The 16,654-nt window shown below is 34.9% G+C and overlaps 1 protein-coding gene across 1 annotated transcript in view; it reads left to right on the top strand.

The window, feature by feature from the left end:
- The window catches only part of ST8SIA4 (ST8 alpha-N-acetyl-neuraminide alpha-2,8-sialyltransferase 4), a 95,441-nt gene that overhangs the window by 8,194 nt on the left and 70,593 nt on the right, over window positions 1-16,654 (top strand). The window contains exons 2-3 of the mRNA XM_037032178.1: window positions 657-788; window positions 14,684-14,941. Coding sequence (XP_036888073.1) covers window positions 657-788; window positions 14,684-14,941 — 390 coding nt within the window. The remainder of the gene's footprint in view (window positions 1-656; window positions 789-14,683; window positions 14,942-16,654) is intronic.

Genomic DNA, 16,654 nt, shown 5'->3' with positions numbered 1-16,654 from the left:
TTTTAATTTTTGAGGAATCTTCATACTATTTTCCATAGTGACTATACCAATTCACAATCCAACCAACAGTGTACAAGGGAATCCTTTTTCACAACATCATCTCCAACGCGTGTTTTTTGCCTTCTAGATAATAGATATTTTGACAGATGTGAGGTGATATCTCACTTAGGTTCTGATTTTCATTGCTCTAAAAATTAGTACTGTTCAACATCTTTTCATATGTCCGTTGGCCAACTATATGTCTTCTTTGGAAAATATTCAGGCCCTTTGCCTATTTTTAAATTGGGTTATTTTTGCTTGTTAAGTTGTAAGAAGTCTTTATATATTTGGATATTAACACTTTATTGGATGTATGATTTGCAAATACCTTTTCCCATTTTGTAAGTTGCCTTTTTGTATTGTTGATGGTTTCTTTTGCTTTCAAAGCCTTTTTCTTTCTATGAAATTGGCTATATTTTATTAGGATAAAGTAATTGTCCTAATAAAATCATATTTACTCAACCTTTATAATACTTTTTATCATGGTCATATCTCTTCTTGTAATGTGTAGAAAACATTGTATTACAATTTTTCACTGGTAATCTAAATAAAATGATGTATTATGCTACTTAAAATGCTTCTTACTTTCACAAACCTGGCATTTTGTTTTGTTTCAGAGATGGTGAACTGTGTTTGAGTCGATCCCTTGTCAATAGTTCTGATAAAATCATTCGAAAGGCTGGCTCTTCAATCTTCCAGCACTCTGTAGAAGGTTGGAAAATCAATTCCTCATTGGTCCTGGAGATAAGGTGAGTTTCTTTAATAAGGCAGAATACTTGGGGCTTGGCAAACTTATACTGAATGCTTAATTTATAGTTCAAGTATGAATACTTTAATATGAGTTAAGCAGCTCTACTAAATGTTACTCATTTAAGAATATGAAACCATAAAACTGAAATCATTATGCAGTCAGAAATTTAAGGAGAATGTGTGAGTTTGAATATATTGTCTTTATATTAATGGAATAAGATATTTAAGTGAGTACTAATATTTAACATACTTTTCTTTTGTTCACTCAATTACTCTGGATAGCCATATATTTTGAGAATTACCTTTAACTTCTCTATTAAGTCTTCATACAGATCTTGAGTTTTTTAACACTAGTTAGAAATAGAACCCATTGACTCCAATTTTGCTGATAAATATGTATAAATTTGACTTACTCTATCAATTGGCATTTCTATGTGAGCTCCTGTAATCAGAGTGTCAGTATTTATATCCAAAACAGGTAAAAATCAGAAAATAAACTTTATAGAGTACTGGCTTATTCTTTGTAACATTTTAGCTGAAACAACCTCTTGAAATCAAAGTTGGTGCTTACATATGTCCATTATACCTTATTTTCTTTAATTATAATCATTATTACTGAAAAAAGGTAAAGCTAGAGCTTCCTAATTATGGGGAAAGCAAGAAGATAATTTTTCTCTAAGTTACTTTTTATGTTGGTCGGTAGATTTTAATAGAGCATTTCATTAAATCAGAGCTCTTTTTAAAAGTTCAAGAGAATGACCATCCTTTATGCAATAAAATCATTAAATGTGTCTACTATTGGCAAAATGCTAATTATTCAATTATTGGATATTAATACAGATTTTTTAAGTGTAGTTAGTAGTTAAGGGGATAAGCTGCTGACCTGTTTGGGTTTCTATCTACTCACTTCTTGGATTAGACCCATATATAATATAGATTATAAATAAATTAAAGGATGAATATGTACACTCATATTTAGAGTATGCATAGCAATTCATAGGGTAAATGGCAGCAACAGCACTCATTACAATTTGAAATATACTTGAAAAAATACCTGGAAATTAAAGAGATGGGTCAAGCAAATGTAGGAATGGTTAGAATATTTTGTGTTAAAGTTTTGGCAGTGACTAGAAAGAGAAAATGGTATCAAGTCACAGTTATATCAAGTGGTGTTATGTTTGGTGCTTGTAATTTAGGGAGAACATTGTATATAGGTAGGTGGAGTACAAGTAGTGAACATAAGTGGAATCTGATGGCAAAGTTTATAAACTGGTGTCGTCTTTGATAGAATATGATAAGCAAAGCAAGATTTATTTCAACTGAATAGGAAAATAAGCCAATGTTAAAAATTAGGAAATACTTTATGAAAATAAATATTTTTATTACTCTTGAAAAATGGAACACTTTGACCACCCTGGATTCCCCTTCAGAGCTCTTTGACTGAAACAAACACTAGGCATGGTCTCTCTAGGCTGACATTTTTACTCCTGCGTCTGCTTTCTCTCAGGACACCTATCTGATATCTTCCACATTCTCTCACACCTTTATACCCACATTTGATTTTAGAAACCCTGTATCAGATGGATAATTATGAGAAAAAAAGCTTCAGGATGTTGGACTAGATGTGCTCAAAAATACAGGTGTGGTTTAGCTTAGAACAGAGTAAGGATTCGTATTTCTTGGTGGTAAATTGTAAAGAGAGAAATATGGGTTATTATAAAAAATATTTGCAGCATTATTCACGGAGGCCAAGACTTGGAAACAACTGAAGTGTCCCTTGATAAGTGAGTGAGTAAAGAAGATGTGGGACACATATACAATGGAGTACTACTCAGCAATAAGGAAAAAATGAAACACTGCCATTTGCAGCATAGATGGATCTTGAGGATATCATGCTAAACAAAATAAGCTGGACAAAAAAATGTCAAGAACTATTTGACTTCAATCACATGTGGAGTATAAAACTGAAAGCAACAAATGAACAAATAAGACACATACACAAACAAAATCTTACAGACACAGACAACAGTATGGTGGTTCCCAGAAGGAAAGAGGAGTGAGAGAGCACATAAAGGGCAGAGAGGGTCAAATATATTTTGACTGATGGAAGAGGTGTGACTTTGGGTGGGAAACACACAATGCAGTATCATAGAACTATGCACTTAAACCTGTATAATTTTATTAACCAGTATCATTCTAGTGATAGTAACAATAAATGAATAAATAAAAAGGAAATATTTAGTCTCTAAGGATATCTCAAAGAGACCTTTAAAATTGAGTGATTGGCAAAAGGGGGACAATTAGATAAGGCTTTGCAGATCACGTAATAGAATGTAATGGAAGAAAGCAAAGTAAGTTAAGAAATTATAACAGCTTAATTAATATATTAGACATGCTAAGTAATATATCAGATAAAATAAAATCTAGCAAGTAAATTAAATAAGCAATTGGCAATTGTTAAATTAATATGTCTGGTCGTGCCTTCCCAGTATCTATGCCAAAGTGAGTACTCTAGCTTTGGCCAGGTGGCTTAGCTGGTTGGAGCATCATCCTGTGAACCAAAAGGTTGCAGGTTCCATCCCCAGTCAGGGCCCCCATGTAGGTTATTGTTCTATCCCTGGTAGAGGCGAGTAGAGAAGGCAACTGATCCCCGGTTTTTTCACATCCATCTCTCTCTCTCTAAATCAATAAACATATCCTTGGGTGAGAGGCTTAAAAAATGAATACTGCAGATATACATGAGATTACTGGGGTATGTTTTGCTATTTTTAAGATATTCAAGCTAACGGTATTAAAGATAAATTAATCCAAGCAGTTCATTATTGCAATTTTACAAATCAATGAGAGTTGCATTCATATCTTTCAGGATGATCTATTTTCAATTATAACAGCTGATTAATATGTATGAAATATTAGTGTTCTTTTATATGGTTCTCCTTAATAGATAAATAAAGAAACAATAAAACAGTGAATAAATATTGAACAATGCACACAAAGTTGTCATTTCCTTACAACAAAATAATAATTTGTAAAACCATTATTGTGCAACATGCAAACAGTCCATTAAAATTATAATTGCTTAGAGCAGTGGTGACTAATGATTATTAATCAGCTTGACACTTGTAATAAAAAATTTACAATACAAAAATGTCTTATTGTTAGCTTATCTTTTTTTAAAAGTCATACTGAAAACTAATTGTAAAGTATTTTGGATTATTTTTTCTTTTTTTCTCCATATCTATAGCATTTATGAAGAACCACATTACTTTGTGTCAGTGAGTGGGTGTGGACATATTTTACAGGTGTTTTCAAAACTCTTTGATGTCTCTCTCTCATCCTTCCTCTCTCTCAAAAAAACAAATCAATGAACATATCCTTGGGTGAGGATTTTTAAGAAAATTACTACTGTAGTTTTTTTATTAACACAGTAAAATTAATCATTTTTGATCTTACATGATTGAATCATGCTTCCAAGCCTTCTTTGTTTTAAAAATTTCATTAAACTTATAACACTCTTGTGACATTCCTAATAAAGTATTTATCTATTTACATTAAAGTGTACAACAGTCACTGAAGATAAGTTGTTTTTCTTTATATTTATAGACACAATTTTCTTTTTTTATCATTCATTCATTCAGCCCTATATGTACTCTGCTACTTTCATAGGCATATCAAGAATAGATTCATATATATTCATCAAAAAACCGTATCTCTGGGGAGCTGTCCAAGAGAAATGGTTTCATGTGTTAGGTCATTGCACTTTGAAGGTTCATCATGATTTAGGGGATTTTATTCATTTTATAGCTAACTTCATAATTAAAACAATTAGCTTGGTTAAAGGCTTGCTTTTATTGTTACTAATTTATGCTTATTTATTATTCTAAGCTAAGAAATAACACACTTTAAAGATGTTGTAAGTAAATCTGTGAATATTATACTAAGGTATCATTTGGTTGTGTCCAACATCTGTGACTTAATTTTGTTTTTTCCATCTTTAAGTTTTTCTTATTTGTCTTTTTTTCACATGTTGAACTGAAATGTAAAGAATGGCAATACCAAATGTAGATGTATAGACATGTGTGAGCTCAGCCACCCATAAGGACAGGTTAAGTGTGCAATAATGAGTCAGAAAAACTATTTTCAACTCTTAGTGTTACCATATATCAAAGTTTCTAAACAGAAAAAGCTAGCATGTCAACTAAAGATAACTGCAAATTTAAATACTCTTATCTATAAAAATGAATTTGCTGTTGCATCATTGATTTTCTTTTTTATATGTTATTGTTTGTGCTATTACAGTTGTCCCAGTTTTTCTCCCTTTGCCCCCCTCCACCCAGCATCTCCCACTTCTACAGGCCATCCGCACACCATTGTCCATGGGTCATGCATACATGTTATTTGACTAATCCCTTTTCTTTTTTTTACTACCCCACCTCTCACCTCCCCTCTATGAGTTTCTTTAGAAAAAATTTTACAAACACTTCTACTTACTTTGTTCAGTAAGTGACCAGTAGAATACATTGCCAGTCACACAGCAGCATAGTGGCATAGTCAAGCTATAAAGTCAGGAGTGTCTAATTGGAAAACTGTTCTTTAATACTAAAATATATTTCATTAAATGCATGTTTCTGAAGTAAAAAATAGTTTTATACATTACAATAAGGACAATGACCAGAGGGGAAAGGGAATGGAATTTCAAGAGAAAAGAGTAAGGGTTTACAGGAATAAGTATAAAGGACACATGGACAAAAACTTGGGGGGGAGGTGGAAATGGGAGGGAGATGGTGGCGCTGGAGGGGTTGGGCTGGGATGGGAGTAAAAGAAAACTGTACTTGAACAACAATTAAAATAAAAGGATAATAAAATATATTATGCATCCAACATTACCAAGTACTGGATCAAATATTAAATGGCCACCACTGGTGTAAATTAAACCAGAAAGTATGTTCCTTTAAGCATTTTGGGACACCTTTGTCCTTTCATTTGGTACCATAGAGGACCCTAAGCTCAGAAGCCTGAACAAGAGACAGGTTATGTTCATTCAGAACTCTGACGCATGTTGCTCACTGAAATAATCTTTTGAGAAAAAATAACCAAACAAAAATGTGTCTTCTTTCTTTCTGCTCTTTGTAGGCATAATGAAACAATTGGTACTTCTTAAACTTTCTTTTTCTTTTTAATAAACCATGCAACAATTGAATTGATTCAGTGCTCTTTGGAGTCAAAGGTTTGCAAAGCCTGACTGCTAATATATGTGTCGTAACCTAATTTGCTTCTCCACTTGTGATGCCTTCCCACTGTAAGATTTGTCTCACAGTATTTGCTGATGGAGTCAGCAATGTCATGTACATTAAATTTTAGTTGACACAACATATATGTTTATTGTTGATAAGAAACCTACAGAGAAGAAAGAGTGTCACCTGGTAATATGTTAGCTATATTTAACATTTCATCAATGAAAACAATGTTCAGTAAGTTAATTCTCTGAGACGTTGTAGCTACTATTTCAAGTGATGGGTGTTGTTGAAAGGGAAGGGAAATTCTAGTTGAAAATTCAGTTGAAAAGTTTCTGTTATGAAACCTATTTCTGTCAGTTTAACTGTCTAAACCACCTTTCAGTTTAAGCCAGCACTGCCTGACCAAAAATGATCTTCATGACTGAGTTTTTAGTCTCACTGAAAGTGAAACACATATTTTCAGGTTCTTTCAGTTACTTTATTAACTTATTAAAACAGTTGCTGAGTTTAGGTGTGTTTATATAATTTAAGTGCTCATATAATGGGGTTCCAGAAGTTACATTATGTTCACAAAATGACAGACATATAGGGACAAGTACACACAGAAAATACAACCCCCTGCTTTAAATATCTGGCAATAACTTGAATACATATAGGAAAACTTGCATAGCAGACCCTTGAGTAATGTGGTTTCACTCAACATCATTCCATTGTAACACTGATGAGAGAAAAAAAAGTCGCTGACCACTGTCTTTGTGGAGTTTGCATGTTCTCCTCATGTCTGCGTGGCTTTTCTCTGGGTCCTTTGCTTTCCTCCCACACCAGAGACGTGTGTGTTAGGTGAACTGGGGTGTCTACATTTTCACGGTCTGAGTGTGGGCGTGGGTTTGTATGTGAGTGGTCCTGAGATGCAAAGGCAACCTGTCCAGGGAGCCAGGAAAGGCTCGTGTCGCCTGTGACCCTGAACTGGAATGAGAGAGTTGGAAAAGAATTCTCTTCCTTGTTTTTATTCATCCTTCTTAAATGTGTGTGTAGCTCACACTCATTTCACTGTCTAATATTTGAAATGTTCTGGGTTTTAACTTAGGAGTCTGATGGTGTTTTTGTGACCAGAAATGTACTCTAGGAACCTAACTTGTTTTTATCAATTAGCCTATGGCAAAATTAGTTTTGCTGTATGACTTCTTTCCCTTGAAGTCACAGTTTCTAAGAACCTCTCCACAACATTAAATGAGGATGTAACTGGCTCAGCCAGTATATTGAACAGTAGCTTTTGTTGATTCATGTTTCCTTAGAGCCCAGAAGTTAAATTGAGTTTTCTTTCTCTCTCTCTCTCTCATTCTGAAGTAATTTGGTTTAACATGCTCTTTTCATTCATATCAATTATCTTCTGAGCAAAAGCATGTCTTTTCTCTTTGGTGATAAATTGTTTCAGTTCCAACTAAGTTCAAGAGTTTTTCATGTTTCCAATGACATTTAGGTAATTATACTGAAGCACTGATTTTCTTCTTCTTCTTTTTTTTTGCTACAGTCTGAACAACCAGACTTAGCAAATTCACAGAACTTTTTATAGCCCTTTGTATCTATAATCTAAAAGAAAATGCCAAGCCCTGGTTGATATGGCTCAGTGGACTGAACGCTGGCCTGTGAACCCAAGAGATCGCCAGTTCGATTCCAATGCCTGGGTTGCAGGGCACATGCCTGGGTTGCAGGCCAGATCCCCAGTTGTGGGCGTGTGAAAGGCAACCACATATTGATATTTCTCTCCCTCTCTCTAAAAAATAAACAAAATGTTTTAAAAAAAGAAAATAAAATCTCCATAGCCTTCTGGGAAGCAAAAAAACTTACCTTTTCTTACGGTTTACAAAACAAATTAAACACTGAAGTCAAAATATTATTCATTCAGTAATTATTTTCAGTCTTCCATCCTACATCAGGAATCTTGACTCAGATAACTTCCCATCCATAGATTTAAGCCTTAAATGAGTAACTAAAAGTTTGGTTTCATATAAGAAAAGGAATATAGTGGAGACATTCAAGGTTTTTTTGCCCTCCCTCTCAGTTTCAAAAAACGAATACTACCCTAAGAATCATTCTGAGTTTTGCCTAAAAATGTATATATTTTTATATTTTGATTAATCTACATGAATTGGAATTTTTATTCTGTCTTGGAGAGTACTTTCACTGTTTTTATCACTGGTATTAAATAAACAAACACAAAACTATTGTTGAGCCTATAACAATATTGGAAGAAAACACACAATAGTGTCATCTGCATTTAATAATTATTTATCTCATGAAGCATTATTTTCTTCCAAGAACAATGTGATGTTTTTCAAAACATTTCTGAACTCGAATAGTCCAATTTTATATCAATTTTCCCTGAGCAAATAATTAAAGATGTCCGTTGATACTCAGGAATTTAGAAGACTTAGTACTTGAACATATTTTGGCGGCTTTCTATCTGTTATTGGAAAGTCTCTCTTGCAATCAGCTGACAAGCATTTAAGTGTTAACTTTTTTTGTTGAGAAAAGGGATTTCCAAGCTCTAGAGTCTTCTTTCAAATCTGGACCTGAAATCTATTCACTCCGTGCTTGCAAGTGTGCCACTGCTTGTGAGTTACATCTTCACAGATCTACCGCAACCCCTCCAAATTATGTTCAAAGGAAAATGATAATACCTCCTCATTTGGTGATTTGACCACATCCGTGCAGTCTTTATTTTAGAGCCAGCTTTGTCGTTGTCACAGGAAATGAAAAAATTTTGTTGAAATACAAGCATCAGACATTACTTTCTTCCCCTCAAACAAATAAATTATAGTTTATAAGTATGTATAAAAGTTTCTGTGCATTGCTGCTCTGCTCTTGGTACTTGTTATTAAGTTTCATTAAGAACCATACTTGCTTAACATCATGAAAGACTTCTGAATTTTCTGCAATACACATGCCCTGTAGTTGCTGAATTCACCAGAAATTCTTTTCTCATATGATCTCATATAACTCATATGTTGTTACAATGAACTGCTATGGTGTCTGATAGTATTTCTATTAATTTTTAAATTTCATTTGTAGGGAAGTTATACAAGTTTTCCTGTAGAGATTTAACTCGTGATGAACCTACTATTCTAACTATTTGAGGACATGTTTTCTTTTTTCTCTATTTTACATTTTTTATTGTTGACACTGTTGCAGATGATCCCACTTTCTCACCCTTCCCCTCCCTCCACTCATTTGCCTTTCCCCTCCCAGCCTTCACCACATTGTTGTCTGTGTCCATGGACTTTGCATATATGCATACATGTTCTTTGGCTAATCTCTTCCATTCCCCCCACCCTCTTTCCCTCTGAGATCTATCTGTCTGTTCCATGTGTCCATACCTCTGGTTTTATTTTATTCATCACTTCATTTTCTTCATTAGATTTCACCCATGAGTAAAATCTTACAGTATTTGTCTTTCTCTGACTAGCTTATTTCACTTGACATAATATTCTCTGCGTCAATCCATGCTGTAGTAAAGGGTAAGAGTTCCTTCTTTTTTAAGGTCATGTAGAATTCTATTGTGTAAATGTACCACAGCCTTTTCATCCTTTCATTTACTGATGTACTCTTAGGCAGTTTCCAGACCTTGGCTATTATAAATAACACTGCTCTGATCATAGGGGTGAATATATTTTTCCTGATTAGTGTTTCAGGGTTCTTAGGATGTGTTGCCAGGAGTGGGACTGCTGAATCAAAGACAGTTCTATTTCTAATTTTTTGAGGAAGTTCCATGCTGTTTTCAACAGTGGCTACCCCAGTCTGCATTGCCACACTAGGATCCCCTTTTTTTACATTCTAACCAGCACTTGTTTGTTTTATTGATGATGGACATTCTGACAGGTGATACCTCACTGTGGTTAAAATTTGCATTTCTCTGATAATTAGTGACATTGAGCATTTTTTCCATATGCTTGTTGGCCAAGTATATGTCCTCTTTGGAGAAGTATCTGTTGGGTCCCTTGCCCATTTTAATTGAATTGTTTGTCTTCCTGCTGTTAAGTTGTGTAAGTTATTTCTATATTTCAGTAATTAAATCATTGTCAGATGTGTTATTGGCAAATGTGTTCTCCCATCCAGTGGGCTCTCTTTTCACTTTGTTGATGGTTTCTTTAGCTTTGTAAAAGCTTTTTAGTTCAATGCAGCTCCATTTGTTTATTTTTCTTTTATTTCCCTTGCTGTAGGAGATGTATCAGCAAAGAAATTGCTATGAGAGATATGTGGGATTTTACTGCCTATATTTTCCTCTAGGATTTTTATGGTTTTGTGACTTACATTTAGGTCTTTTATCCATTTAGAATGTATCCTTATGCATGGTATAAATTAGTGGTCTAGTTTCATTTTTTCACATGTTCTTGTGCAATTTTCCCAGTACCATTTATTTAAGGGACTATGTTTACTTTATTGTATGCTCTTGCCTCCTTTGTCAAATATTAATCAACCATTAAGATGTGGGTTTATTTCTGGACTCTGTTGTGTTCCATTGACCCAATTGTCTGTTCTTATGCCAGACTCTTTTGACTACAATAGCCTTGTAATATAGTTTGATATCAGATACTGTGATACCTCCAACTTTGTTCTTTTTCTCAATATAGCTGAGGCCATTCTGGGTCTTTTTTGAATCATGTGAATTTGTTCTACACCTATGGAATGCATCATTGATATTTTAATAGGAACTTTGTGGAGTCTATAAATTGCTATGGGTAGTATGGACACTGTAATGATGTTAATTCTTCCAATCCACAAACACAGTATATGCTTCTACTTGTATCTTCCTGCATTTCTTTTTCCAATATACAAAAAGGTAAGAGACCTGTACTCAGAAAACTTGAGGAAGAGTTTTCAAAAACCTTATTTTTCAGAGATGATGAACATATTCCATGTAAAATCTGGCAAAATAAAGTTTTTTAATGGTCTGGTTTTCTAATTATACCACACATTAAACTGGGACCTATTTAAAGCAAGCCTAAATAAAGAAATCAGAAGAAAGATATGAGTGAGTAATTTTCCACGTCTTTCTGCTAGTCATGATTCAGGCTTATAAGGTGATTTGGGAAATTGCCTTTCTGGTGAAGTGATGAAAGGAAGGCTAACATTGTGCTCAGTAAGAAAGCGCATAAGTTGTGATGGAGCTTAAACAATGATAACACTACAGGAAAAATATGCCTGTCATATCTTATTATAATAACGACATTGTTTTTAACTCTGAAAATACAAGCTTCAATAAGTGCACACCAGTGAATAATACCCAACTTTCAAACTACTAGAAAAGAGCTTTCTCAGATTGCTTGTAGCTGATATATGTTTGGTAGATTAGGGATCAAGCAATCTCAGACTTTGTAAAGCAGGTTTGTGATTTCTTTGGCAATACAATTCTCAAAAATTTATTGGGCTCTTGGGCTACTTCTTTGTAATTAGTTCCTGGTCGAATACCTCACCCCAAAACTTCTGAACACAGCTTCTTCAGTCTTCTGGCTCCCTCCGCGTAATGGCGGCTATTCTTAAGTCATTATAATAAATATACGTAGATGGGAAGACGATATCCATGTTGCTGTTGGGATGGCTGTGATTTACAGTTTCATCTCTTGCTCACTGGGGCATCAGAAACATTTGGGAGGTCCCAATTACTTGACTCTCACAGTTTAGATTATAGGTTATTATTAGAGATGTTCCCTTTAATTTCAGCTTTCAATTTGGCTATTTTATGCTTAACTTCACCAATCTTCTAGGGTCTTGCTGAATGGAACAAACAATATATAAACACTTTTAAAACAATAACAGGCTGGTTAGGTATATACTGTGATTTCCCAATTGTTACAGACAATAGTTTTATCAGGAGCTTTGCTCTGTCATGCCAAAAGTGACGAGCTTTCTGGCCCAGTACATCTGTTTTTTTTCCATTTGTCATCATCAAACTTAGCATATGCATGTATGTTTATGTAGCATCTTACATGTTTTACCAATTTCTTTATTAGTCATGGGGTAGGCTAAGCTTCCACAAAAAAGAGACCTTAAAATGCAGTGGTTCAAACAAGTTGAAAATCTATTTTTCTCTCAGATAGTCATAGTCATGATTCACTCAAACACCGTTTAAGAAAACAGACGCACAGGACCAAACCTAGATGCACTTGGGTTTGAAAACTTGGAAATGTTCCAGCTGGGCATCGATGCGATCAATTAAAACTTAGAAGACTCAATACTACAAAGAAGGACGGAAGAAAGAACACTGAGGAACAATTAGCTACCTCTGCCATGAGTCCAGTGCTCTATATATCTTCTCCTCTAATGTAGATGCCTTACTTCCTGGATGCTTTGAGCTTGGAAGCAAGCTTTTTTATCTTTCTTTATTTTATTTTACTTTATTTTATTTTTTAATATATTTTATTGATTATACAATTACAGTTGTTCTATTCCCCCTTCATTTTCCTCCACCCTGCACACCCCCTCCCCCACCATTCCCCCCTTTAGTTTATGACCACGTGTCTCAAGTTATTTAGATTCTACATTTCCCCTACTATTCTTGCCCTCCCTATTATCTATTTTCTACCTACCATCTATGCTACTTATTTTCTGTACCTTCTCCCCTCTTCTCCTTCTCCCTTTCTCCTGTTGCTAACCCTCCATGTGTTCTTCATTTCTATGGTTCCACTCCTGATCTAGCTGTCCTCTTGGTTTGCTTTTGTTTTAGGTGTGGCTGTTAATAACTGTGAGTTTGTTGTCCTTTCACTGTTCATAGTTTTTAATCTTCTTTTTCTTAGATAAGTCCCTTTAACATTTCATATAATAAGGCTTGGTGATGATGAACTCCCTGAATTTGATCTTATCTGAGAAGCACTTTATCTGTCTTTCCATTCTAAATGAAAGCTTTGCTGGATAGAGCAATCTTGGATGTAGGTCGTTGCCTTTCATGACTTAGAATACTTCTTTCCGGCCTCTTCTTGCCTGTAAGGTCTCTTTTGAGAAATCAGCTGACAGTCTGATGGGAACTCCTTTGTAGGTGACTGTCCCCTTATCTCTTGCTGCTTCTAGGATTCTCTCCTTCATTTTAATCTTGGCTAATGTAATTATGAGGTGCCTTGGTGTGTTCCTTCTTGGGCCCAAATTCTTTGGGACTCTCTGAGCTTCCTGGATTTCCTGGAAGTCTATTTCCTTTTCCAGACTGGGGAAGTTCTTCTTTATTATTTGTTCAAGTAAGTTTTCCATTTGTGGCTGTTCCTCTTCCCCTTCTGGTACCCCTATAATTCGGATGTTGGAACGTTTAAAGAAGTCCTGGAGGTTCCTAAGCCTCTCCTCATTTTTTTGAATTCTTGTTTCTTCCTTCTTTTCTGTTTGGTTGTTTCTTCCTTCCTTCTGGTCCACTCCCTTAATTTGAGTCCCAGTTTTCCTTCCATCACTATTGGTTTCCTGTGCATTTCCTTCATTTCAATCAGTTTAGCCTTCATTTGTTCCTCTAATTTGTGACTAAAATCAACCAGTTCTGTGAGCATCCTGATCACCAGTGTTTTGAACTGTGTATCTGATAGGTTGACTATTTCTTTTTCACTTAGAGTTATTGGCTCTGAGGCTTTGAGTTCTACGAGGAGTGGAGCCCTAGGTGTTCACCAGGGTGGGGCAATTCAGTTGCTGGGTTGTGACGCTGTACATGGGGGCGGGGTCCAAGAGGGGCAGTGGCAGTCTCTTCTGCTGCTTCCTGCCACTGGGGCCTGCGAGGTCTGGCTCACTGTTCACTGCTCACTTCTTTGCTGGTTTATCTGCCCGTGAATGTGTGACCATGGCCAGCCCGCCACCCTGCGCCCTCACTGGGTCTGCCAGACACTGCCCTGGCTGCCTGGGAGCCTGGGGTCGGGGAGGGGGGGATCTTTCCCCTGGCTCTGCCCCTCTTACCGGTCTGGTTGAACGGTTCGTTGTTGTCGGACTTCCGTATAGTTCAATTTTCTGTTCTTTGGCTGCGTCTTTGTTTACTAAACCTTTGTTGTATTCAAACTTGGTTGTGGGAGAAGGCACAGTGTTTCCACCTATGCCTCCATCTTGGTGGAAGTCTGAAGCCAGCTTTTTAATACAGATAGTATTATAGTTTTTATTCTTCCTCAAGTAATTATAATGTACACATAATTTGGGTAAATGTGTACAAGTTAATTGAAAAGCTCTATTATTTTAATAGAGTTTATTAAAGTGTAATTCCAAACAATATCAAGTTATTTCTATTCAATTTAATTAGACAATATTAAACAAAAATAGATGACTATAGAAAATTAATTAAAGCCAACAGGATATCTAATTATTCAAAGCCAAGTCATGACAATTACATTTTACTTACTGAACTAATTTTCTTGTATGTTCTGATGGATAAAGAGTCTTTTTTCACTCTACAAATGGGTGAATACAAATGGGTGTATAAACTGTATTTATTTAGAAAATCATTGAAAAACTACGTGCAAATGATTTTTAAATATATATTCCATTTCCTATAGAATCTATTTAATTGGTTGCTTTAATTACCAACTCACAATTTAAGATTAGTGATTTACCAGTTTACATGTCATCATGTGGTACTTTGTAAATAATGTCGCCAGTTCTTTGATAAGTTGTCATTAATGGACCACTTTATATTTCAAATATAGGAAGAACATTCTTCGTTTCCTAGATGCAGAAAGAGATGTTTCAGTGGTCAAGAGCAGTTTCAAGCCTGGTGATGTCATCCACTACGTGCTTGACAGGCGCCGGACACTAAATATTTCTCAAGACCTGCATAGCCTCCTACCCGAAGTTTCACCAATGAAAAATCGCAGATTTAAGACCTGTGCAGTTGTTGGAAATTCTGGCATTCTGCTAGATAGTGAATGTGGAAAGGAGATTGACAGTCATAATTTTGTAATAAGGTGAGCTTTCTTCTTTTCCTAAAGAGTAATTTCTTCCAAGACTTTTAATTTAGAACTACAAAACTGGCAGAAATGTTTTAACTTAACATTAATATTAAGGATTATTGAAAGCTCAAGCAAATATTCAGCTATGGTTTTGATGTGTAGTGTCCAAATTTACATTTACCCTAAAATATGGAATCAAAACTTACTTAACAAGAACACAGTGGTGGCCAATACCATGATATATAACTGTGGTATGACCTTAGAGAGAAGTATAAAAAATGAGGATAAACTTCTTTATGAAGGCATGAAAATTATCATAATAATTGTTTTTTCCTTTCTGCCCACTATTAATAGTTTCCAAAAATAAAATTTAGAATTATAGATTAAAGTATGTATTAGGAAATGTAGGTCGGGATTGGGTTTTTAATTTAGGAAAATTTAATGCAAAAGGTATTATTAAATGCAAAAGGAATTTCTTGCTTCAAAACAGTTTTTCTGTTGGGGGACAAGGGACATGTAAATGGCATTATTGTCCCATAAAGAGGAGTTTTGGAAAACATTATTTTTAATATCTCACACAAGTATTTTCCAATTAGCCTATGAAAAGTGCCCATGTTGTACATTCGGTGTGTGATGGTAGTTCCACATAGCTACAGACACACACACTCATAGTGTCATGCATTTTCTCTCCTGAATGGGATACTCCCTCAGTGGCTGTTTGTATCATCAATTAAGTACTGGTTTCAATGAGGTATTACACTGAGTAGGAGCCCTGATCAATAACATTACATGCTGCTTAAAGTTAAATGAATAAATGAAAATCAAAGCCTGGTTTTGGTTTTCTAATGACTGACTAAATAGTGAACTGTTTTGTAAAACCTAGGACTCATACATATAAATACCTAAACAAAAGAAAAATAAGAGAAATAATTTTCTTTCTTAACAAAAGTGTTTAAAATTAAATTGAAATATTAGTGTTATGTCCACTTGGTTGCTATTTTTTATATGTGCATCCCTCAAGACACCTAGCACATGGTTCCCCAGTTAGTGAATGCCTTGTTTCTGCAAGGAAAGAAGATTGGCCAAGGCAAAGAATCATGGGTGGTCAATCACTCCCTGAAATTGAAAATATCTTCCTTCTCTTGACCTGTAACCCTCTCTGATAGGAAAGATTAATAAAAGATGATAAAGCTCTTGTAATATTTATTTTGATGCAATTTACTCTGGCATTCAGATATTAGTTATATACCTTGTTCCACCTTCTTTAGAAGAAAAGGAAATAGAGGCATAAAAGGAAAATTCTATTTTATTCTTCTAGCTTTACTGAGATATAATTTACATGTAACACTGTGTAAGTTGAAGGTGTACAATGTGTTGATTTTATACATGCATATATTTCAATTTAAACACCTCCTACAGGTCACATATCTACCTATTTTTTTGGTGATGAGAACATTTAAAGTCTCTCGTAGTAACTTTAAAGCATATAGTGCAGCTTTGTTAACTAAAGTCACAATGCTATGCATTAGTTGCAGAACTTATTCACCTTTTAACTTGACCTTACCAATATCTACTCATTTGTCCCACCCACCTGTTAACCATCCCCAGTTAACCATCATTCTACCCTCATTTCTCTAAGTTTGGCTTTTTAAATTCAATGTATAAATTGTATTGTACAGTATTTGTAGTCCTTGGACTTTTTGTTTGTTTGTTTAGCATGATACCCTC

This window comes from Sturnira hondurensis, unplaced genomic scaffold (genome assembly GCF_014824575.4).
Source record: "Sturnira hondurensis isolate 20B ecotype Veracruz unplaced genomic scaffold, ASM1482457v3 Scaffold0021354, whole genome shotgun sequence".
Lineage (NCBI taxonomy): Eukaryota > Metazoa > Chordata > Mammalia > Chiroptera > Phyllostomidae > Sturnira > Sturnira hondurensis.
Note: the sequence above shows the minus strand (reverse complement) of the source record. Positions and strands in the feature narration are given on the sequence as shown.